This window comes from Perca fluviatilis, chromosome 9, assembly GCF_010015445.1.
Source record: "Perca fluviatilis chromosome 9, GENO_Pfluv_1.0, whole genome shotgun sequence".
Lineage (NCBI taxonomy): Eukaryota > Metazoa > Chordata > Actinopteri > Perciformes > Percidae > Perca > Perca fluviatilis.
The window spans coordinates 12336919-12354181 of record NC_053120.1 but is presented as its reverse complement, the minus strand read 5'-3'; the positions used below and the strand labels follow the sequence as shown (position 1 = coordinate 12354181).

At 41.1% G+C, this 17263-nt stretch overlaps 1 protein-coding gene across 6 annotated transcripts in view; it reads right to left on the bottom strand.

Annotated features, from left to right (window-relative positions):
- Nucleotides 1-567: 567 nt before the first annotated feature.
- Nucleotides 568-17263, bottom strand: part of lrp8 (low density lipoprotein receptor-related protein 8, apolipoprotein e receptor) — a 184105-nt gene continuing 167409 nt past the window's right edge. Inside the window, exons 16-19 of one of the 6 annotated variants that reach the window (XM_039810703.1) lie at nt 16096-16500; nt 10302-10370; nt 6333-6523; nt 568-4171 (exon numbers count right to left, since the gene is read on the bottom strand). In XM_039810703.1, the coding sequence (XP_039666637.1) occupies nt 4133-4171; nt 6333-6523; nt 10302-10370; nt 16096-16500 (704 nt within the window). In that variant the 3' untranslated portion in view covers nt 568-4132. Of the gene's footprint in view, nt 6524-10301; nt 10371-16095; nt 16501-17263 lie in introns of all 6 variants that reach the window. The other 5 variants (XM_039810704.1, XM_039810698.1, XM_039810700.1 and 2 more) reach the window with 5 other exon arrangements.

The window sequence follows — 17263 nt, the reverse complement described above, 5'->3', positions numbered from 1 at the left end:
AAGCCATTCGGTCCGTTGTGGCAACGCTGCCGAATATCCTGAAGTTAAAGCCCGAGCAAGAACAATCTTTGCTGAGTTTTGTTGGTGGCCACGGGGTTCATGAAAAGTTTGATTTTCCAGCTCGCTCCGTTAGTGGTGAAGGACTTGGCTAAGGGGAACGCTAGCGATGCTAAGCCGACGTCACGACCAAACGTTAGCGATTGGTTATGGCAGATCCAGTAATTTTAAACTTCAACAGAGTACCCGCCTTCAAGGAAGTTAACACTTGTCAATGGAGAGTGGCCAGACTCTCTGTACAAATGAAATGTACGAGATGTACTGACCTTTAAGATGCGTGTTAAATACCTTTGTTCTAGTTATCATGTTGCACATGTAACACTGCAGCAACTACTGACTTAACAATGAAAAGACTTCAAGTTAATAATAATTAACAAAAAACGGACCTGGAGTGAGAAACAAGTGTACCTACACATCATGCCTGTCCTACAATAACTAAACAACTGAACATATGTACAGAAACACACACCCACCCACCCACCCACCCACACACACCCAAACACACACACACATACACACACACACACACACACACACACACACACACACTTCATTATTCTTCAGCATGAGGCAGAGTGCTCAACTTGATCCTTCTGACTGTCATGTTGTTTATGGAGCTGACTGATAGTAAAACTATGATTATGCTGCCATTAGGGCATTGGTTAGGCCCTAAATGATTCCTAACAATATGAATCAAGAATGTCCAGACAGCATACTGTCAAAGCATGTCCTCTACTACCACTACAATTATTACCTACTATGTGATGAATGATACCAGTCCCTTTCTGGACCTGTTTAGCGTCCTTTAGGGGCGGCTCTCAAGGTGGCCACAAAGTCGACCAGCCAATCTGTCTTCACACTGTAGCAATAATAACGTTTCTACAATGCCACGCTCAGTCACCTCAATGAATAAGCAATTTATTCTCCTAACTGAATACCCTCCGTATGGAACTCCATTAGACCTGCAGCAAACATGGACATGAAGGAAACTATGTGGAGTGAGTTCAGGGTTCAATCCATCATCAGGTTTGTGATTTATTTAATCTTAAATTCACAAAGATATCTGACCGGTTTCATCTTTCTTGGCATCTTACATCATCTACATCTTTCCTTTAGGACTTAGATTTAGTTTTTTTATGAAAACATATGAAATTGTGAGCATTCTTAACAATTCCCACGGCCATCATACCGAATGAAAATATGAAAAAATGACCACAGTTTATACCAAAACGCAACTGTGCCAATTCAAACTGTCTCCTACATGTCAATCCTATATTCTGCCAAAAACAAACCAACTAACTCACTGGGAATATGCTGAGCTGTGTTACAGTCTTCTCCACTGTGTAATGCATTTTATTTGGCTTCATCTGTGCAAGGGTAAGATGAAGGGAGATGGCCTCCCCTTTGTGCTCAATCCTGCTTCATTAGATAGACGTAGGGGAGTGCAGTCCCGGAGAGGACTATAATTTCCCTGTCTAGCATGCCACTTGTCACATTCAGTTCATAGAAATCCCCCACTGTGCATCATAAACGGAGAGAAGAAAGTGGCATCCTTCTGAGGGAGGTCAGAATCCCGCGACACAACATCAGCAGAAATCCAGCAAAATGAATGGCCCACTATTCATCTTCCAAGCATAAACCTGTTTGCGTAGAGTTTAGTCTAAATCCTGGCAGTCATTTCCTGCTTACCTTTGTCTTTGTCTGTTTTCCTGAGCATTCACACTGGACAAAACTTTCCAGGAAACCATGAATAATAACTACCATTAAACAACTGTTTGTTTGTATGCACATACTGTCTGTATAGTAAGATGAATGCATACGCTGAGTCTATAGCCTACAATGGAAGACTTTAATCTTTGCATTCTATACTTGTTTTTGCTCGTTATTAAAAAAAGACTGAACATCTGAAAAACAAAAGCATTTCTTAGCTCAGTTCAGCTGAATTGCCACATTGTTCGGATTTGTTATTCTTATGATGGAAGACCAGTGTTGTAGCTAAAATTCGGACAAAGTAAAACACCTATAAACTTTATATAAAGCATTATATGTGTGCTTAACATCTTCAAGATGCCCTGTATTGACACTAAATTACATCCAGGATAGGAAAGTTGTTATTCTACCATAACTCTTAACAGCGATCATATTAACTCGTCATAACGGACTCCAGTAACTTACTATTACAACACATCATGTGCAATTATTGCAATAGTCACTGGGCATGAATTCCATGTGATTCAATGGGCTGGAGTCTGTGGCAAGCCAATGAAAGATCAGCTCTTTACGCTGGTTTACACGCTTCCTCTCTATCCAGCTTTCAAATCAAATCAGTGCTCGGCTCAGTCAGCCTCGGCGTATTACTTATCTGCTCATACAAAACAGGGCCACTAACAACCGACACTTAATAGTCAGTGACAGCGGAAAGTGATTCCTTTCAAATGTGGAGTCTTTTTCTATTGCAAATGATATATTGTTTCTTTTTATTGTTTTATGTTATATGTGTAAATAAAAAAAAATAAAAAAAACAAAACACACACCACCTCATCCAGAAAACACACTGCCAAGATAGGGGACTAAAGAGGGAGGAGTTATCATGCTAAGAAACACCAAAAGCAGTGCTGTGAATCCACTAAAATGCTGCGATTGATGTTTACTGGGAAGTTATGAAACCATGTTATGTCAAATGAAAGAAAAGTGATGTTGTGGGAGCTATACCTATAAGAATAATGTAGTGTTAAAGACTACTGGAGCCAAAAATACAACAAAAATGGACTGCTGTAAAAAATATTTGTGTCAATAGATCAGTACGCTGCTTGCATTCTCATACTTAATTTATACTTCATCCCTACAGGATTCCAATACAGAATGCACAACTATGCATTTAAATGTAAACATATCTAGAAACCACATAAAGTGTCCTGTCTTCTGAATTTCAAAAAAAGTATTTATGTGTAGTCATGCTCAGTGCTAGGGTTGAAAGTCAAAGAGCTCAGTACCTCAAAGCATCATTGATATCTCAAAAAGTGTTTTGTGACACTCTGCTGTCTGAAAATGAAGTTTTACCTCTAACATATTGATTGCAGCAGACACAAACAAAAACTCAGGAACGCGTGAGTCCTAACACCCGCCGCAAATGAGAAAACAATCCCAAATTCATTATCGACTGTACGCACACCTCTGATAGCAGGAGAGAGGATTACCCATAATCCTTTGCCTTTTCTGCCCTGCTGATTTTTGCCTTGAGGCACTACCCTCTGGTGGCACAAATCCTCCTATTCCCCTCAAAAGAGAAAAAAACACCCTACTAACTCTTTCACCCCGAAATCACCTCCAAACATGCAGACAACCCCATCATTTCTTTCTGTCTCCTTTCCCCTTGGCTATATTTAGCTTTGCCTGCCTACATACAATATGTCAAGGGGCGATTCTGAGAGGCTGGGTGTGAAAAAGGATGACATTCCCCTGTTTGAAAAAAATCTGTAAAGTAAACTCAAGATGTAAAGGGTACTATGAAGAAAATAACATCCTTGCCTACAACTCTATATCCTTGCAAACTTGAACACATCTGCCTGTAACTCTGTAGCACTGAGATATGCTGATTACATATTTACAACAGGAAACATACAAATAAATAAAACGTCATATGAGGAATTCTAAATAATGCCAGCTTTTTCCCCCTGTACGGTGGTCAGACAGCCTTCTATTTACAGTGTGCACGGAGACAGCCAAATGAGGTTAGTTTGAACAAAATCATCAAGCAGCATTTTACACACCACTACAGCTAACAAGAGGCAGAGAGAAGAGAGGAGTGGAGCAGAGACTACTAATAAACTAGCACTAAGGAAAGTAGTAGTGGCTAGTAGTGGTAGTAATGTTACCCCAGTGGAGAAAGTAGGAGAGGAAGGGGGATTTACAAGAAGTACATGTCATCCCTGCTCCTCAAAAGGGGGAGGCAAAATGAGGACCCCGTTCTCTTTCTCCTCTGCGTTGTACTGGCCTCATTGTAGTGGTGTAGAGGCTGTGGTGAGAGGAGGGGCCAGGATGGAATTGGGAAGGGGGGCAGGCTGCATCCCCCCCCTCATGGATAGCCATCATCCTCCAGACTGAGTGCCACGCGCTGCAAACAGCAGATAAAAAGACTGTTACCACAGTAGGCTGGTGAAGGCGAGAGAGAGAGAGAGAGAGAGAGAGAGAGAGAGAGAGAGAGAGAGAGAGAGAGAGAGAGAGAGAGAGAAAAGAGAGAGAGAGAGAGAGAGAGAGAGAGAGAGAAAGAGAGAGAGAAGTGAGATACATGACAAAAGAAAACAGAGTAGCATGATGGACAGAAGAAATCAGGAGAAAAAGAAAGAGATTCAAGCCTAGATGGTGCCCGGAAAAGAAATGGCAGGTTCATATGGAATCCATTTCTCCTGCTTCTTTTTGCAGTTCTCATTTCTCCCTCAGCTCCCTGACCTTCCCCTTCTCCTCCTTCCAATCCCCCCCCCCCTTGTTCATTGCCTCCTTCTCCGGCTGCTCCTATGTGAAGAATGCAGGATGCCTGCCTAGTGCTGAAAATGTCTGGTCCCACATATTGCCAACCTGATTTCTCTGGCTGTCTGAGTTGCCACACTGCCACGGTAGGAAAGAAGAGGAGAGGAAAAGAAGAAAACAAGTAAAAAAAAAAAATCAAGACAATAACAGAGATTTGTGAATATGTAAATAATAAAACTGGGAGACGAGAGAGAGAGAGAGAGAGAGAGAGAGAAAGAGAGAGAGTATAGTTCCCTCTCTGGAGCCCTTCACTGAGGGCGGTTGTTTGTTTCGACCTTGAATCTTAATATGTCTCCGTTGTGCACCTGTTTCCTGTGTGTGTGTGTGTGTGTGTGTGTGTGTGCATGTGTGTGTGTCTCTCCAGCCTGTCATCATGCCAATGATACCCAGAATTCTTTGCCTCCTTTCTCTCTGGAGCACCACAAAGAAATCTGTGTTACCATGCCAACCGATCAAAGCGCTAGACTCCCACCCCCCTATAATCCGTTTTGGCTGCCCTTCCCTGCCTGCTTTCCGATACCTAAAACAACAAAAATATTCAATAAATGTCATAAGTGTCCTGTACATTTAAGTGCATTTTTGTGCAAATCACAGCTGGCGTTGTTTCTGGAGATTGTAGAAAATGCAGCTTCATGACTGATAAGTGATTCTCAAAAATGCATCTGCATTAATGGAAAATCAACAGGGTTGTGTGCAAGTCATGAAATGTGGAGATCCATGGATTCTGCAACTGCACTCAAGATAGAATAGGAGATAAATTATTTTCTGATTTGTGCTCCCATTTTAATCCTCCATGTCTTATTTACACTGTAACGAAAAAATAAAATCAAGCAATGTCATGATGTTACTATCTACTCTAGAAATACAATTTATTTGCAGAATGGTCGAGTCCAATCCTCTGCTTTCCTTTCAGTCAGCTATCTGAGGCGACTCTAAAGCTAGTCCTCTTTCTCTTCAAAGACTCAACACTAAAAAAAACTTTTCTACTAAGAAATTAACACCATTACACTGCATCAAGACAGCAGTAATTATTTGAGCCTCAGTGCCCCTCTAATGTCTGGACGACCCATTGCTATAATTTTTAGCAGCAAACATAACCGAGAAACATCCACAAAATTCCTCTCTGACAAGGGGTACTACCTTGTGGCACGTATTTTTCTGTTGTCTAGTCCATTTGAACAAAAATGTAACTTTTGCATGAGCTGCTTCCGTAAACAAAGATGATATGTGTTTGTGTAATGAGTTTTGTCAGAAAATGGGGGCCTCATAAGAAACGTCGCCCAGAAACAGAACAAACACTTCAACCACCAGAACAACACATCACGAAGTAAATGGGGTGGCAGGTTGGCAATAAAGATGATGATGATAAACATATGTACTGTATGATATATTATAGTCATGAAGGTGGAATAAATGTGAACATGATCATGTTCTGGTGAAGGGCTTACTGTATGTGTGTGTATGATTGGTGTTTTCAGTGATTACTGTAAAAATGATGCGTGAGATTGTGTGCGTGTGCAAGCCTGTTCTTTCTTTCCACCAGGCCTACGTGTACAACAAACGGGCGTTCCCAAACCCCTGCCCATCCTCCCATATCCAAAATAATCCAAACTGCTTCATTTCTGCTGCAGCTTCTCTCATTTGCTGCTGGAGAGCATCGGCGCCCCTGAGTACCAGTGAGAGTTGCTGTCTGTGACACCGCCCCCTAGTGGAAGCGCTATGAATGGTTGACTGTGGCTGTCACTCACTGCCGGGTAAACGTGGCCTATGGACTCGCTGTGCCGCCCGATGTGGATTTCATCATCGTCGTCCTCTGTGGTTTTGCGGTAAACGGGGTTGTCGAAGTTCATGCTCTTGGTGTTCTTGCGCCGCCAGTTGCGCCAAACCAGGTATCCGCCGGTGCAGAGTAATCCGATGACCACTGTGGCAAGGATAGGGACTGCATGTGTTTAACACACACACAACAACAACAGACGGCGGGAGCGTTAACACAGCCCAGGGGACACAGAGCGGCGCTTTAAGCACTCACACACACAAACACGCCTCGCACACTTTACTTGATGTATTGAGGGCTCATTATTTTCTGTCTTTATTTTTCAAAATGGTATCTAATACACACCCGTAAGACAGGTTTGTAGGCCAAAAATTGGTTTCTGACACACTGTTAGTTTCTTCGGCTAATTTTGCTAATTGCTTTTAGCATAAAATGAATTGTAATGTTATGGTAGCAAAAAAAAAAAAAAGAGTATAGGAATATCATTTACAGCACCAACACAAATTTTGCTTGTAATTAGGGCTGCACGATATGAGGGAAATATGCGTTAACGTTGAATTGCGCGATAATGATGTTACTTGCGATACATAGAACAGTGTACTTAAAGTTACTCAGTTCTGCAGCTTGCAGTATTCTGCTAAAATAAAACTAATTGCTTGTTGAATTTAAAACAAATGAAAGGAAATCATTTCCAACATTTTTTTATTAGACAAATTGAAGACTGTTCTGCTTTTTTCAACCAAAAAAACTCTCTGTGTGTTTTTTTTTCGATATTTCACAGCCTTTCGCAATATGGTTATTGTGCCAGTTAATATCGACGATAAAAAAAACAATATATTGTGCAGCCCTACTTGTAATTACATTAAGGCCCTAAAAGTACTTAAACAGCTTGTTTGTGGTTCTCTTGACTCTCTAATATGCAGAGAATATCCTCAACTGTGCTTACCACAAGAAGACTTTGTTTACTTTAGCTAAACTGCAGTGATCAGCGCATCAAACTCTTTGATGCATGAGGACATGAAATCCTTGTAAAATCAGCTTATACCAGGATTACCCACAGTGCTTTACATTGGAGGTGTGCCACCTCGACAGAAACAAACTTTTAGAGAGCGTTGTGTCTAAAATTAAACATCACCCATCACCTAATCTTATTTGTAACCTAATGTCACTTACTTCTACTTAACATTTGTATTTATTTCTAACTGTAGCTATGCTTTATATACTTATTTGTGCTTTTCTTACTATTATTTTACCTTGAATTGACTGTGAGCAACTGCAACTAAATAATTTCCCTGAGGGGATCAATAAAGTATTCTGATTTTGATATCACACAGCAAATGCCATATAATTAATAAGTGTGGCTATTGTTTAGGCATAAATGTACAAACTAAATTAATCACAAGACGAGTCTAGAATCTGGGTATTTTTTTAAAGAAAATTGGTAAAAACAATGAGCCTTCATACTGTATATATACACATTCTATTACATTCCTAAGTCTCAATCTTATATAATGATCAAAAACACATAGACATTAATGCACAATTTGCAACAATGAATGCCTGCATACACCATCACACACACCCCACATTCACACGCTCAAACACAAATACATGCATACACAATGACTGAAACGCACACACACACACACACACACACACACACACACACACACACACACACACACACACACACACACACACACACACACACACACACACACACACACTTTTCTTTCAAAGATAATTATTTTGGTATTTTAGGCCTTTATTTGTATAGGACAGCTTAGACTTGAAAGGGGAGAGAGAGGGGGAATGACATGCAGCAAAGGGCCGCAGATTGGAGTCGAAACCGCGGCCGCTGCCTCGAGGAGTAAACCTCTATGGGCGCCCGCTATACCAGGTGAGCTAACCAGGCACCCACACACACACACACACACTTTTCTATTGAATCTTGTAGCATTCAGGTCCTGAAGCCAGTGATTAGGGTTTAGGTTTTTTTTTTTAATAAAAGCACTGGAAGTTTGCTTAACTGTCATTGGTGCATTATTCTAGTGCTACATTTGCGCTATGATTTATACTTTTACACTAGCCATGGCAGAATAATTAAACACAATCTACACACTGCCTGACTCTGGTGTTTTTGGATGGGGTTATGATAGGAGAGTGGACAGGGTAGGAGAAGAGGGAAGAAGAGAGAGAAAGGAAGATTGGGGGAATTTGAGATAAACTATGTCTGTCTCCTCTCATTACAATATCAGCATGGCTGCCTAGCTGCCTTTTAGGACCCGAGTGTGTCTATAGTGCATGTATAAGTTCATGTGTGTGTAGCACACAGCAACAGCCAAACCAGTGGTGTGTCACCGCGGAGAGATAACACAAGTGTGTGTGCGGGTGTGTTTTTGTGTGTGTGTACCCACGTCCATTGATGTGTCTGCATCCCCTGTGGAAGCCCAATCTAATTGCTCTTTTGTTGGATAGGCACTTGAGATCCCTGTGTGACTGGGCTGGAAACCCCAGATCCTCCTTTGTTCTTCTCTAAATGCTCACTGGTTTAAAAAAAAACATCAGCTTTTGTCTCATTTAGAAATGTTTTCACTCCAATTAGAGAGCGGCATAACAGCCTGACTTTGGCTAAATAGCGATAATCATTGTTGGGCTGTTTCCCCTTGTGGAGCTGTGGGTGGGCGTGGTGCATTAACGGATGTGAACGGAGAAATGGGGTGTAGAAATCCGGCCCTTGTGGACCTCCAACAATAATTAATGTTTCAAAGCTGCCAAAAATTGCAGAATGGGGGGATTTATGGCTGCAATGAATGGCAGAAGGACAGAATGAGGGATAGAGTGGAAAGGGTTAACAGTCTCGGGGGTTATTTTAATGAGCTGACATCTCAATCGTTGAGAATGAAAAGAGAAAAGAAATTGCTTTACGATGTTTTAGAGATCCCATAATTTATCAAAGTATTCAACACTAGGGAATTAGCGACATATGCACAGGTCATTTGCACATTTAGCTGGTTTCTCAGTTACTGTAGGTTATAAATTAATTAATTAAATATTTCCATAAAATTAGATTATCATTTTAATTAAAGCTAATAGAATAGTTTGCCCACCTTATATTAGTTGTTGTTGCATGGTAGCCTAATAGTGTTTTTTCTACCCTGACAATAATTTCCAACGTCACAATTTCCACTGCTCCAAGCCAAAAACACAATTTGATCTCGTTAAGCCACTTTCCCTCTTATTCAAAATCGGATTCCAGTAACTGTGTAACCCACTCTCAGTCCACTGGGTCCGAGAAATAGGTCAGAACACTGGATTGATTGCAATGTGAGCATACTGTATGATTAGAGTGCGGACATGAGCTTAATGTTATAACAGCTCGTCAAATAGGATGACAAAACATGAACTGAATTTCCCATTTGCTCAAATTACATTAATAATGACACAATGTGCACAATACAAAGGCGATGACTGACAAGCTTACTGGCCCATAATGGCTTTTTCTAGCCGTAGGCCAGGAGGCTATTGTTGGATAACACCACAGCTCAGTACATTTTCTCAATTCCAAAATATTATTTTGTGCTTAAACATACAAATCTGAGGCTGACATATGACTTGCATGTTCAAAGGAAAAACAATTGTTACTGTTAAATCTAAAATATACTAATTTTAATCAGTCAGGTGGGAGTACAGACACTCACACAAACTCTCACACGCACACACACACACACACACACACACACACACACACACACACACACACACACACACACACACACACACACACACACACACACACACACACACACACACACACACTAAAATACCACATCCACATACAACATGCAAAACTTGAGAGACAAGCAGAGACGGAGAAGCGAGGAGGGAGAAGCAGGCAGGCAGAAAGCAAAGGCAACACAGCGATAAAGTAAAGAGTACTCACCGATAGGAATGACTATCCCCAGAACAGCTACTGTGATGTTGTTACCTATGAGGTAGTGATCACTCGCAGCTGAGATGAAGAAGAAAAAGAGAAAGAAAAATAAAGCTAAACAAAAAGTTGTCCTCCAAAACACCCCCCACAAGACCTTGCTAGAGAGAAACACAAGTTTGACGCATCCTGTTGGAAAAAAAAATAGTTACATAATATAAGGGCAAAGAATCCATCTGATTTCACTTAGGACTGCTTAAAACAGCATGTGTAAATGAAATGCGGATGAATCATACCAGGATGACATATAAATGCATGAGATGCGTTTTAATACAAAAGGAGACAAGTGCAATTCCAGGAAGTAATGCATCAGAATTTGCACTAATACAACTCAAAAACTAAGTTTGATTTAGGAAGCAATGCATCTTTCAGTGGAGGTTTGGAACATGATGGATAGCCCAGCTGACCTTGAGAGGGAATGTAAAAACATGATTTTGTGTTGCAAGTCATTCATTTTCCTACAGCATGTCTTCATATTGTGTCAAAGTAAACATTTATTCTAGACATGCTTCGTATCCCTACTCCCCCTTCAACTCTAACCCCAACAGGTCCGTGTGCAGCGTGACATTAATCCTGCTCTCAGCCCTCCTATTAGCAGCAGGCTAGCCATTAGCCAAAGTGTGTTCAGATGGCTATAATGAAGTCTAGTGAGAAAGATTAACAGAGAAGATCACAGTGCTGGTCCTGCATACCAATTAGCTCAATCTAGAAAGACACTCTGTGCAGTTGTATGCATGGAAAACGCAAAGATGGGAGGTGATAAATGGGGCATGCAATTAAGACATATTTTCTCTCATAGATGCAATCATATATAGGATAAAATGCACATGCACACACACAGACATACTGTAACAAAGAGGCACAGCAGGTGATACGACCTCAGACTGAGCAGTGAAGCGTCTGAGTCCTGAGTCAGCAGAAGTGAATTTGTCTTTTCTTAAAGTATGAGTGACGTGCAATGGGTCCTAAGACTCTAAAAGGTGGATTAATAGAATCTTATTAAAGCAGCAGTTATGAAAGAAGCAGTCTTAAAAAGTGTAGGCAAAGACAGAGAAATGAGAAAGAGGGAAAACCAGAAAAAAAAGTCAATTTCCTTAAGACTATTATTGTTGGAGGGATTTTAAGTTCAAAAAGAATTTGCTGTTTGCCTCTATGATACGTCCCTATTTATATCCCTACAGTATATTTGGCTCCTTTAAATATAACACCTATCTTAATGTCTAGGTTACCTACAGTAGATAATATTAAAGTCAACATATAAGAACTTAAATATTATCTGCATGCATAGTTACACAAGAGTTGTTGCATGCTGTAATCATTCCTCCTGTTCATACAGGCCGTTAAAATACCCTTTTTCTAACATGCTTGCAATGCAAGTGATAGGGGACAAAATCCACAGTCCTGGTTTTGTGCAAAAAGTTGAAGCTTATATGAAGCTTCAGCAGTCTGAGTTAATCAAATGAAGTGGGTATCTTCAGAATTCCCTATTTTGTTTCAACAGACAAGGGGCAGTAAGCCAAACAGGTAATTTGGTAATATAAAAAACTTAAAACAAAAACACATTGTCTAACTCAGAGTAGAAAGATGGATGAATAATTAGAAGAGCAAATGTGTAAGGGAATAGATGCATATGAGTTCTGTGTACCAGCTGTGGTTTATCTTTTATTCCTGAAGCTCCTGGTTCTTCCTTGTTCCTCCATGCCATCTGGAGCGCCGCACAAGTGTAACAGCTGATGCCGGCACACTTGACAGTGTGCACTGAGTTGAAAATTATAACACATGGCCCATGGGTTTGGAGACGCGTAATGCCCCATTTTCGCATCCGTGTCTGCTCCACCTCTCATCTGGAGTACTTGTGGTGTGGTGAGGAGGCTGACAACTTCAGAGACTAGAGGAAACGTTCTTGCGTCTTAGTAACTCTGAAAAACCCATGCCCCCAAAGTGATAAGACTAGATGTAGCAGACATTCTCTTTGCTTCCCTGAAAATCACTTTCTCTCTTGCCTTTTTTCCATCCCATCTTTTCTTATCCCTGTATATGGTGTTTTTCCTCCCAACAGTGTGTTGTTTTTATAACTCTCAACCTCCCTGTTCGAGTGCTGGACTGTCATGTTCCGTTTAGTGCTCTGTTAATTCTTTTTCCTCTATGGCCTCTTTATTGCCTCTCACTTGTTGGGACCAGCAATAGTGTTAAACTTGATTTTAAACAAAAAACTGATTTTAAACGAGGGATACATGGGGTCAACAGGTGCCCGAGACACACATGTCCAACTGCGGCCTACAGGCAACTCCACAGCCTGACTGCTTTCTGAGACAGAGGAAACATGTGGCCACAGACAGAGAGATTGGGGCCTACACGTAATTCTGACAGCCTGGAGATTTCAAACTCCCATATGAAAAAGTCCCCAAAATAGTCGGAAGTCTAAGAACTACAGGCGTGTAGTTCACACACCTTCAAGAACACTCTGAATTCCCATTGGTCAGCAGACTTTGAATGCTGCATCCGGTGACCGGGGAAATAAATACATCTTCTCCTTGTCTTCCGCTGCGACGCCTGTTGCTAACAGGCTGACACACAGGCGAACGTTTGTTTCATTTTCCAAGTGGACTATTTTGGTGCTCTGGACGGATAGTGGTCGACCTCCTCCTCAGTAGGTGTGACACGCTTTGGCACAGAGATTGGACATCCCACAACAGTGGTGACTGGAGTCCTGTAGGGCAGGAATGCCAAGTGCTCGCCAACAAATAGACACGGGGCAAAACCCATAATCTTTTTAAACAGGTCTTGTAACCTCCGACCTAGACTGCTTTTGGAGAAAATCACCTGCCGAAAGAGTTCATTTCATATCTGCAGAAGCGGAAAACAACGTTTTTCTTCTCAAAGTCGACTGAGACTTGTTCCCTGCTGCCCTGAAGAGACAAGCTTTTGCTGACGAGCAGCCGGATTTAGTTCTGTTTTACCGTGGAAATATATTTATTTATTTGTAGTTTATTTAAATAGGTTACAGATACAAAAAACATAGATTATTACAGAAATAACAATCCGATGCCTGTATCACAGTGTTTGTAGCCATGGCTAATTCGCAACACCTGTCCCTAGGAGGGCTTTTAACAGTACAAGTAATAAAAGAAGTCAAATTTTTACAGTTAATACAATAAAATGTCCAAAAAAAACAGTTAACAGCAATAAAAATAAGTGTAGTAAATAAGGACAAAACGAACGGACTGCACATAGTAAGAGACTTAAGGTTTCTGGGCAGATAATACATGTGTGTTAATTAACGTCAGTAATGCTAATTCTGTAATTGTTACGACATTTAAATGTGATTTGATTAATACTAGTGCTACTAGTGCGTGTTTGATTATTAATCTGATTTGGGACCACCGAGTCCCATCTACAGTATTTCTGTGAAAGCACCACTGATCATGGTGCATGGTTGATATGTTGTGTTGAATAATGTAGCCCGTATGAAACTGTAAATGCTACACTGCTATCTCCCGCGCGGAGAACTAGGTTACTGTAACTTTGCGTTAGACCAGAGTCTGAGTAAACGAGGAGAGTGATTATCATCATCAGAACCTCGAGAATCACGACTCCAAGTGCTTTTCCTTTCTCTAAAAAATCCTTTCCTCTTTTACGCACGAACCGAACACACACACACACACACACACACACACACACACACACACACACACACACCACACACACACACACACACACACCACACACACACACACACACACACACACACCACACACAACACAAACTTTAGCTTGAACAGCTAACGGCTAGCCCATAGCCACGTGGCGCTGCAACCCAGCCCCACTACCACCCTCTTGGGGTTAAATATTTTTGTCTAGCTCATGCGAGCAGCCATTTTTGACGTTTTTGTATTGAACTACAAAGGGTCTCACATCCGACGGGGCTTCATCCGTCCTCTTGATCACGTAGCTTAGCTACCCTCACGATCTCGGCACTTCCCCCTCTTTCTGCCATACTACGATTTTACTCCACGCACGCACGCACGCACGCACACACACACACACACACACACACACACACACACACACACACACACAACACACACACTACATGTCTATTGATCGACAATTAATGAAAGTTAAATAAATTCTATTATACTTTATATAGCAGCTGTTTGTGATTATTTGTGTATTTGTTGTAATAGCTGCTGGTTAAACAGGTCTGTGCTCGAATTTCACCTTTTTGTTCCTTTCAAAGATACCAGATAAATTAATCAAATTAATTAAGATCTGTATTTTAAAGGGAACACCACTATGAGACTGTTTCACAGCTCAGTTATTGGTCCATGATTCCAGGGTGGTGCCCCGTTTTGATTGTTTGTCAATTTGGTAAAGTTATTAATACACATATTCATAACTTTATTAATATTGATAAACATCTTTGATAATTTGCCAATAATTGAATCTGTACCCCTACCAATTCCCAACACACTGTACCTTCTCTTTTAACAATCCTTAGTTTTACTCCTCGCTCTTGATCTCATTCATTTCCCCGTCCTCCCTATGTCGCTATCTCTTCCTTTTCCTCCAACTCTCACACCCACTTTCATCATCCTTCCTTTCTCCTCTCCCTCTGTATAGCTTTTTCAATCTCAGTCCTCGCGCCCCTAGTTTCTCAATATAATGAGAAATGTCTCTGATCTAAATGCAATATTGTCAATTCTGAGTTCAAACAGAAAGCAATCTTTCTCATTTGCCGACCACTTTTTCTTTTACTTCCCTGTGCTTCTTCTATTTAATCTTTAATTATCTATCTATGTCATTCGGGTATAGGACATATTAGCTAAATGTTGTTCTAAAGTGTGTAAGTACGGTAACTGTATGAATCAGTATATGTTTGGACAGTGTTTTACTGTTAGTCTCCTGCTTTGGTCTGAAAAGGGGAAATGCAATTGCATTGGAGCTAGTAGAACATAGAATCCACACATAAAAGGCAATTTGGAGGATTTATTGAGTTTTTGGCAACAAGAATTCAAACTGAAATCTGAAAAAACTGATTTCTGCAACAAAAATCAGACTGCATGTGGTGTGCAGCACAGTGGTTTATCAATTTTGCTTTGCGGTGCAAAAGGGTTATTCTCCACCTCTAAATGCAATTCAAGTCTTAGTGTGGCTGTGTAAAGCAGTGTTACTACTGTTATATTGTGCTGTCATTGCTTGTCTGGGCAACAAACTGTAAAGTGGTATTTTTTTTGGCCCGCCAGCAAAGCATGATTGGTGCGAGAAGGAACTCACGCCACGAGAGAGACAGTGAAAGAGAAGAGGTGAGAGAAAGAGGGAGGGAAAGACAAAGACAAAGAGAAGAGGCTGTCAGAAAGCAATGATGAGTGATGAGAGGTGTAAGGTGAGAATGGAAGGGACTGTCGTTTGTTAGCTCTGACAGCTCTGTTACACGCTGCTCATGGGGGACCGACAGCAAGCAGGCCGAGAGATACACTAGTGTGTATATTGTGTGTGCAAGAGAGAAAAACTAAGGGGAATAGAGGATGTAGATAGAAGATAGACAAATGGTCAGACAAAGAAACGAAAGGGAAAGAGAAGCCGGACAGGGGGGAGGGAAACCGATGCAAGCAGTGTTTTTTTACTCCCTGCTGCTTTGACGGCAGGTGGTAGCGATAGTGATGGCAATAAAGCATTACACTCATAGAAGAACACACATACTGTATGCGAACAAACTCACATTCCAATGCACAAACCCTGCTCACCATGATTCTTACCTCTGTGGGAGAGGTTGGCGTTGCTCTCTCTCTGAATGCTATTGGGGGCCACTGGGCCCAGTAGAGGCGTGTGTGTGGATGTGGACTTCTGACTGGGCCTGCTGAAACTGTCCGTCTCTGTACTCGTGGCCGCGGGGGTCGGAGGTGGCTCCGTAGAAGTTCGCCTGGGGGTCTGAGGTGGGGCAGGTGTCATCAGCCCTCTGGTTGTGGGCCTGAGTGTCGTAGCAGCAGAGGTGCTAGTGGAGCTTGTGGTCGTGGTAGGGGGAGTCGTGGTGCTGGTAATAGTTGTGCTAGTTGTTGTAGCGCTTGTTGTCGTGGTTGTGGTGGGAGTTGTAGTGGTGATGGTGGTGGAGGTGGTTGGCACAGCTGTTGTTGTGGTTGCTCTGGGTCGAACTGCACAAAGGAAATGGGACAATGACCATAAGTATTTGGGGTTTTACTTTACTTTATGCTAACAGCTGGCAGGTACTGTCCACCACACAAGTTGCAGTATTTGGGCTGTGTGCATCAATACTCAGCATGTAATGAGACATGAAAAGATTATAGGCTAACACACTCCCAGCTCCCCAGAGTTTTAAACAGCAAAATCATACCATAAGGTAATTAAACCGATGTTCAAAGCAATTATCTGCGTTCTGCTTTTACGCATTACATATACCAAACTCTTCAACTTCAATAGTTAGTTTTGTTATGCCTAGAATCCTTTATTTAGATAATAGACATTTTAGAAAAATAACAATATTGCATCATGTGATTCTGTAAAATCAATACAAGATAATTATTGCCATAGTTAGAATTATTGCCATAGCTTTCTACATTAACAGTCATTAACATGGCCAATGAACCTCTGCTTTGTCTTAGAAGGGAAGTATACAGTATATCATCTATCACTTTCACCACCTTTTTAAAAAGTCATCTTTTTGGTTGTTTATTAAAGAGGGACAGTAATGATAAACATTGTTGCATAGGGATGATCATGCATATAAGATGTCTAGCTCAACTGGCATCTTTTTATCAACTTGAATATAGTATTGCATATAACACATATGCACAGGTCACCATTGACACCTTTCTATTTATGTTATCAGACAATCAAATGACTAAGTAATGAAAAAAAGTAATTTGATTGGGCATTTCCAAATACATGTCATAAGGT